General features: G+C 47.9%; 1 protein-coding gene across 1 annotated transcript in view; it reads left to right on the plus strand.

Moving 5' to 3' along the window:
• The window catches only part of TNFSF9 (TNF superfamily member 9), a 3592-nt gene extending 2827 nt beyond the window's left edge, over positions 1–765 (plus strand). Inside the window, exon 3 of the mRNA XM_045300063.1 lies at positions 290–765. Within this exon, the coding sequence (XP_045155998.1) occupies positions 290–765 (476 nt within the window). The remainder of the gene's footprint in view (positions 1–289) is intronic.
• Positions 766–8040: the final 7275 nt, after the last annotated feature.

The raw sequence follows: 8040 nt of genomic DNA on the forward strand, positions 1-8040 counted from the left end.
CTCCCCCAATCCAGCCTTCTATCTCCGGTCCCATCCCCCTTGAAGTCTCCTCCCCTCCCCTCTACTGAGTCCTCTCCCCCTGCTGAGTGCCCGCCCTCCGCCTGCGGGTTCCCATGCCCTGTCACCTGTTTGAGATCACCTCTTTCCCCCCATTGGGTTCGTTCCCTCTCCCTCCATCCTCTCCACCCCTCTCTTTTGGGGCGCCCCTTCTGCCCCTCACCCGTGTGTCTCTTCCCTTGCCTTAGAACCCCAGCCCGGCTCACCAGTCCCCTTCTCTCCCCCTCCACAGTACTGCTGACCAATGGGACCCTGCTCTGGCACAGTGACCAGGGCCTGGCTGGCGTGTTCCTGGCCGGAGACCTGCGCTACGAGGAGAGGGACCGGCAGCTGGTGGTGGAAGAGGCTGGGGTGTACGAAGTCTTCCTGCATCTAGAGCTGCAGCGCGTCCTGGCCTCTGACTACGGAGGCTACGAGGACAGCGACCGCCCAGGGTGGGTCTCTGCGGACTTGCGCCTGCAGCCCGGCCGCTCCTCTGCGCTGACCTTGCGTGTGGCCCTGCCGGCAGCATCCTCAGACTTGGCCGAAGGCTCCCGGAACCGCCTGCTGCGCCTGCGTGCCGGCCAGCGCCTGTCAGTCCACCTGCGTACCTCAGCCACAGCGCACCCCACCTGGCAACTGGCCCAGGGCGCCACGGTCCTGAGCCTCTTCCGCGTGGCCACAGGAGACCCCTCTGAACCAAGACTTCCCTGGCCACGGCCCACTTGATGACTGGGTGCCGCCCACGTGGACTGAGACTGCCTCCTGCCCCCTTGGGTTAAGACCTCGGGCTGGGCGGGCTGCTCTACCTCATGAGGTTGCATCGGGGTTCCAGATGCCGCGTTCTTCCCTACAGGATCCCTAGTCTGGTTACTCCGTTCCATCCTGCTCGCGGTGGATGCTCACTATTTATTCTGGGCCTGGCCTCAGACGGTGCACTTTATAATTCATCCATTCTATTTTTATTTATGTGCCACGCATCGTGAAGGTACTGGGAAAACCACACCCACACACTTATTTATGCTATGTTATTGGGGAAGAAATAAAGAAAGCCCAGGAAACTCAGATGCAATTCCCGGGGCTGCCTTCTGGGGGACCCGTTAGCCTCATTCATTCACCTCACTAATCATCATGGAGGGATTCTGACTGGGCCACTGGAGACCGGAAGAGATGTGTGTCAAACGGTTGTTAAGAGAGGGAGTGGTGGGTTTGGGGTGGGGAGTGGGCGCAGCGGTGACCGCTGAGCCGCTAACCAAAGGTCAGTAGATCAGAACCACTAACCTCTCCCAGGGAGCAAGACGAGGCTTTCTACTGCAACATTTGCAGCTTTGGAAACCCACAGGGGCGGGTCTACACTGTCCTATATATAGGGTCACTATGAGTTGGCATCCATTGAATAGCAGCGAGCTTCTTTTTTAGTTGTCGCTGTTGAGTACCATCAAAGATGCCCTGGAGGCACTGGGGTGACACATTGGGCCGCCAATCCAGGGTCACCAGTTTGAAACCACAGGGGAAAGATGGGCCTTTCTACCCTGTCAACATTATAGTCTTGGAAACCCACAGGGGATCGCTGTGAGTCAGCACCACCTCAATAGCAGTGAGTGAGTTTGCTTGCTTTCCAGTTTTACACCTGTACAGGGTCACAGTCACAGAAACTCACAGCAGCGGCTCTGCCCTGTCCTGTAGGGGCGCGAGGAGTCTCATCGACTCCATGGCAGTGAGGCTGGTTTGGCTTTGTGAGTTGCTTTTGCATCTGCTCCGGAATCATCACCACATGATGCACAGCAGGAGAAACACTGCCTGCTCCTCTGCCGTCTTCACAAGCACTCCTGCGAGGGATGCTTCAAAAAGCTCCTGGGACCTTTCCGCTCCCTTCTAGTTGCATTTGTATGCACCCCTGTAGGTTGCAGCTGCTGCAGGTGGTACTGGGTCAGACCATGTGGATCAGTGGAATGACCACAGTGGTCCACAGGCTTTACCCGAGTCCTTGCGTGGAGACTGGTAGCTCTTGGAAATGCTGTTTTGGATGTTAAGACATTGACAAGTTGGTTCTGACTCATCGCAAGCCCATCCGTGGACAACAGAACGGGACACCGCCTGGTCCTCCGCCGTCCTCATACTTGTTCTTATATTCGAGCCCACTGTTGCCACCACTATATCCATCCATCTCATCTAGGGTCTCCTTTTTCTCTGTCCCTCCATTATACCAGGCACGAGAGACTGGTCTCTCTTGATGACATGTTCAAAGCACTTGAGACAAAGTCTTTCCACCCTTGCTCCTAAGGAGCATGCTGGCTGTACAGATGGGTTGGTCCTTTTAGCGGGCCATGGCATGTGCAATGCTCTTCTTGAGCACCACAATTCAAACGGATGAATGCTTCTCGTGTCTTCGTGATTCAGGGTCTCGTTTTCACCTGTCTAGGAGGTGATTGAAAATACCAAGGCTCAGGTCAGGAGCAGCTCAGGGTTCAAAGGACCGTCCTACTTTTCAATACTTTCAAGAGGTCTTGTGCAGCAGATTGACCCAATGCACGATGTCCTTTGATCTCTGGACTGCTGCTTCCATGAGTATTGATTGTGGATCCTCGCAAGATGAAATTCTTAACTTCAATCTTTTCTCCATTTAGGATGATGTTACCTACATATTGGGGCTATTGTCCTCGTTTTACTTCTGTCGAGGCCATCGGCAGCTCCATGGGAGGACGTTGAGGCCATCTGTTCCTGTAAAGATTGATGGCCTTGAACTTCAGTGTAGGGTCGCTAGGAGGCAACTCAATGGCAGTGGGGTTGGTTTTTTTTGGTATGTTCCTGGGGTTCTTTGCTCCGGAGTCATCTCGGGCTCATGGTGACTCTACAGAATGAAGGGCTTGCCTTGCTCTGTGTCGCCACAGGATTGTTGGTCGGTTGGATCTGTTGCTGGGCACTTGGAGTGCCTGCCAATAAAGGGAGAGGAGTCCTGGTCGCCTAGTGGTTATACATTGGGCTGCTCACTTCAAGGTCAGCAGTTCAAAACCACCAGCTGTTCCAAAGGGGAAAGGTGAGGGAAACCCCCAGGGACAGTTCTACCATGTCCTCCAGGGTCACTATGAGTCAGCATTATCTCCATGACAGTCAGTGATTTGGTTTTTTTTAGCTAATAGAGGCTGGGTGGCAGGTGCTCATCTGCCAGTACTATATCGTACAATAAAACTCTGCTGTGATCCACAAGGTTTTCATTGGCTGATTTTTAGAAGTAGATTACCAGACTTTTCTTATTAGTCTGTCTTGGTTTGGAAGCACTTATGAAACCTGTCCACCAGGGGTGGTCCTGCCAGTATTGGAAATTCTGCTGGCAGAGCTTCCGGCAACTCAGCAAACATGTTGGTCACCACCTGAGCCCAATTGATGAGTGGAGGTGGTGAGAGTATTTCCTATGGGGAGCCCTGGTGGCTTAGGGGCTATGCATTGGGCTGCTAATCGCAAGGTCAGCAGTTTGAAGCCACCAGCCGATCCAAGGGAGAAAGATGGGGCTTTCTACTCCTGCAAAGAGTTCTGGTCTCAGAAACCCACAGGAGCATTACTTCCCTGTGTTATAGGATCACTGTGAGCAGGAATTGAAACAAAAGCAGTGGGATTTTCATTTGTTCTAACTGTGGGGGAAATAAGAGGCACTTGGAGAAGTTTGTGGAAAGTTCCACGATCTTTTCATTCCATTTGACCGTGGGCACCCCCTTGTGTAATGGCAAGGGGTCTGGTGGCATGGTGGATTAAGTATTGGGTTACTAACAGCAAAGCCAGAGGTTTGCACCCACCAACCTGGTCCTTGGGAAAAAGATGAGGTTGTCTGCCTGTAAAGATGTATAGTCTTGGAAACCTAAAAGAACCATTCTACTCTGTAACACAGGGCTGTGCTGTGAGTTGGGATCCACATGATGCCTGTGGTTTGGGTTTTGAGTTTGCATCATGGTATCTTGTGGCAAATCTCAAATAACTTGCTCACGGCAGCTGGAAATTGCCCATGCTGGAAGTATTGACACCACAGGAATTGGTACACCCTACAAACCAGGGTTTGGTTTATGGTCTGTTGATCATTCAGATGGAAGAAAGTGATGGGGAATATGATAACGCTAACAGTGTCTATTAAGCTTCACAGTGTATCTTATCTGCCGCTGTTACATTGTGAATTACACAGGCAGTGGAGGCGGTACCTGGTTTTTTTGAAACCATTATCTGATTGAGCAAAGAATTTGCTTGCGTCATTGACGAGCATTTCAATAGGCCTTTTCATTTCATTTGATCTTAATCTTTAGAACAAAGGAAAACCATCGATCTAATTTCTGTTAGAAGTCCACTAGAACTCATAAACTCACTGCCATTGAGTCAATGCTACTCACAGCGACCTCATAGAAGAGGATAGACTCACTTTTGTGGGTTCCTGAGACTGTAGCTCTGCTTTTCCTTTGAAAGAGTCTTATTGGCATCTATTTCACCACTCAATAGTTCAATCATAGCAAAGAGAATGGTACAATCATCACCACAATCAACTTTAGAACACTTGCTTCTTTCTTGTACTCTTTACGGGAGTTAAAAGTCACATCTTCCCCCCCCCCTCCGAAGAACGACGGATGGTTTCAAACTGCTGATCTTGAGGTTAGCAACCCCCCTCATAACCACTATGCCACGTGTTTGTCGATGGCAACCACAGGTGACAAGAGTCTCGAAACAATCAAGGAGAGAGCGTCTTGTGAGAATCGACGTGGTTAGTTGATGTCGCCTAGACTCTGCCAGCCCCGTGGGGATTTCTTGGCTGGTAAAGGCTTAGGGATCTGTTCAGGGAGCCGTTCTACTCTGCACACTTGGGTTGTCATGGGTTTGCATTGGCTGGATGTCATCAACAGCTATTTTAATGGAAGTAGATTGCCAGGTATTTTTGTTCTTCTGCCATATTGCTTGATAGGTTTGAACCATCAATTAAAAAAATTTTTATTTTAATAAATCATTTTATTGGGGTTCTTACAACAATCCATGCATCAATTGTATCAAGCATGTTTGTACATATGTTGCCATCATCACTTTCAAAACATTTTCTTTCTACTTGAGTCCTTGGTATCAGCTCTTCTTTTTCCCCCTCCCTCCCCTCCTCATGAACACTTGCTAATTTAGAAATTATTTTTATTTTTCATATTTTACACCATCTGCGGTCACCTTTTACCCATGTTTCTGTTGTTTGTCCTCCTCGGGGGTGGGGTTGTTTATCTATCTTTGTGATCGGTTCCCCTTTCTCCCTCCACCTTCCCCCTACCCTCCTGGTATCGCTACTCTCATTATTGGTCCTGAGGGATTTATCTGTTCTGAATACTGTGGGGCCGGGCCCAATCCCAGCTACGTGGGAATCCCCCCACCCACACAAGAAGAATGCACGTCAGAGGACAGCACTGAAGCTACAGCTCAGGGAGGGAACGTCTGATCAGAGCACACTGGAGCAAATTAAGAGGGAAGGAGAGAGAAATAGAGAGTGAAACACATCCTGGCCGACCAAGCCCAGAGAACAATATTCCTGCTTGGAGCAGCCAATGCACAGAAAGGACCAGAGGGCCACCCCCCTCCCCACCAGGAGGCATGATGTCCCTCACCAACCCATAGTGCTTCGAGGGACAACACTGGAGGCACAGTGTGGGAATAGTGCTTGATCTGACCCCACCACACCAGGGGGAAACACTAAGGGTGTGTAACAGAGCAGCAAGGGGAGCAAAGCAATGAAGTCCCCAGGGAATGCCAAAACTAGACTTTGGGGCCAGGACATGGCACCCCATCAGACTCAACCAGAAAACACTCATAAAGGTCAACAAATACACCTGGAACTATGTATAGGCTTTTCTTTATTGTTGTTGGTTTTTGTTGTTGTTGTTTTGTTTGTGTTTATTATTGTTTTTGCATGTCTATATAGATAAGATAGGTGGATAAACAATCCAGAGGAGAAAACAATGGGACTGACAGTTCCTGGGGGACATGGGAGAAGGGGAGGCGGTGGGTGGGTGGGGGGAATATGGGGGTTGCCAACAAACCCCAGGAACAAGGGAACAACGAATGATCTGAAATTGATGGTGAGGAGGGCATAGGGTTCCTAGGGGGGCTTGATCAAGGGCAATGTAGCCAAGAGGAATTACTGAAGCCCGAACGAAGGCTGAACATGGTAGTGGGACAAGAGGAAAGTAAAAGGAAATAGAGGAAAGAACTAGGAGGCAAAGGGCATTTACATACAGGAATGGACATATGTAAATATGTTTATATATAACTATAGGGAAATAGATCTATGTACATATATATATGTTAAGTATTAAGGTAGCAGATGGACATTGGGCCTCAACTCAAGTACTTCCTTAATGGAAGAACACTTTGTTCCAATAACCCAGTATTCTGTGATGCTCATCCTCCTGACACGATCCCTCAAGACAAAATGGGTGCAGAAGCTAATGTGGTGAAGAAAGCTGATGGTGCCCGGCTATCAAAAGATATAGCGGTCTGGGGTCTTAAAGGCTTGAAGATAAACAAGTGGGCATCTAGCTGAGAAGCAACTAAGTCCACCTGCAAGAAGCACACCAGCCTGTGCGATCATGAGTTATCGATGGGATCAGATATCAGGCATCAAAGATCCAGAACCAAAAAATCATATCGATGTGTATGAGGGCGTGGGCAGACGGGAGACCCAAAGCCCATGTGTTAGACAATTGGACATCCCCTCACAGAAGGATCACAAGGAAGAGATGAGCCAGTCAGGGTGCAGTATAGCACTGATGAAACACACAACTTCCCTCTAGCTCTTACATGTCCCCCCCCCCCATCATGATCTGACTAGACCAGAGGATGTACACTGGTACAGATAGGAACTGGAAACACAGGGAATCCAGGACAGATGAACCCCTCAGGACCAGTGGTGAGAGTGGCCATTCTGGGAGGGTAGAGGGAAGGTGGGGTAGAAAGGGTGAACCGATTACAGAGATCTACATATAACCCTTTCCCTGGGGGACGGACAACAGAAAAGTGGATGAAAGGAGACGTTGGACAGTGTAAGACATGACAAAATATTAATAATTTATAAATTATCCAGGGTTTGTGAGGGGGGAGGGTTGGGGAGGGAGAGGAAAAATGAGGAGCTGATACCAAGGACTCAAATAGAAAGAAAATGTTTTGAGAATTATGAGGGCAACAAATGTACAAATGTGCTTGACACAATGGATGTATGTATGGATTGTGATAAGAGTTGTACAAGCCCCCAATAAAATTATTTTAAAAAAAGGAGTTGTGTGAGACTCCAATAGAATGATTTTTTTAAAAAGAAAGAACTCAGTTGGATTCTTGTATAATAAGGATGATGATACTGAAAAAAAATCAAAAGAAGAATACCACTTACCATAACATAATTACACAAAAAATAAACCATTTAGGAATATATCTTCCCAGAGAAACAAAAGATGTATACAAAGAAAGCTACAAAATATTCCTTCAAGAAACCAAAAGATGCCTACACAAATGGACCAAGTTACCATGTTCCTGGATAGGCAGACTAAATATTGAGAAAATGTCAATATTACTGAAATGACTTTACAAATTCAATGCAATTCATGTTCAAATTCCACTACATTTTTCAAGGAAACGGGAAAGCTAATTACCAACTTTATATGGAAAGGAAAGAAACTTAGGATAAATAAAACATTATTCAAAAATAAAAACACAGTAGGAGGCCTTTCACTCTTCGCCACAGGAATCACAACAGCCTGGCATCGGTATGGATTGGAAGTGGAAACCAGAAATGCAGCCAAGCACCTATTGGAACCTAATTTTGGATAAAGAACTAAAACACATTCAGTGGGCAAGAGATAGCCTTTTCAACAAACAGTACTGGAAAAACTGGATATTTACTTCCAAAAGAATGAAACAATGATGAGAAATACAACCTTCCTCTAGTTCCTAAAGGTTTCCTCCCCGCTCCCACTACCATGACTTGAATTCTATCTTGCAAGACTG

This window comes from Echinops telfairi, unplaced genomic scaffold (assembly GCF_000313985.2).
Source record: "Echinops telfairi isolate 266 unplaced genomic scaffold, ASM31398v2 ScPeMD7_7459;HRSCAF=8497, whole genome shotgun sequence".
Taxonomy (NCBI): Eukaryota; Metazoa; Chordata; class Mammalia; order Afrosoricida; family Tenrecidae; genus Echinops; species Echinops telfairi.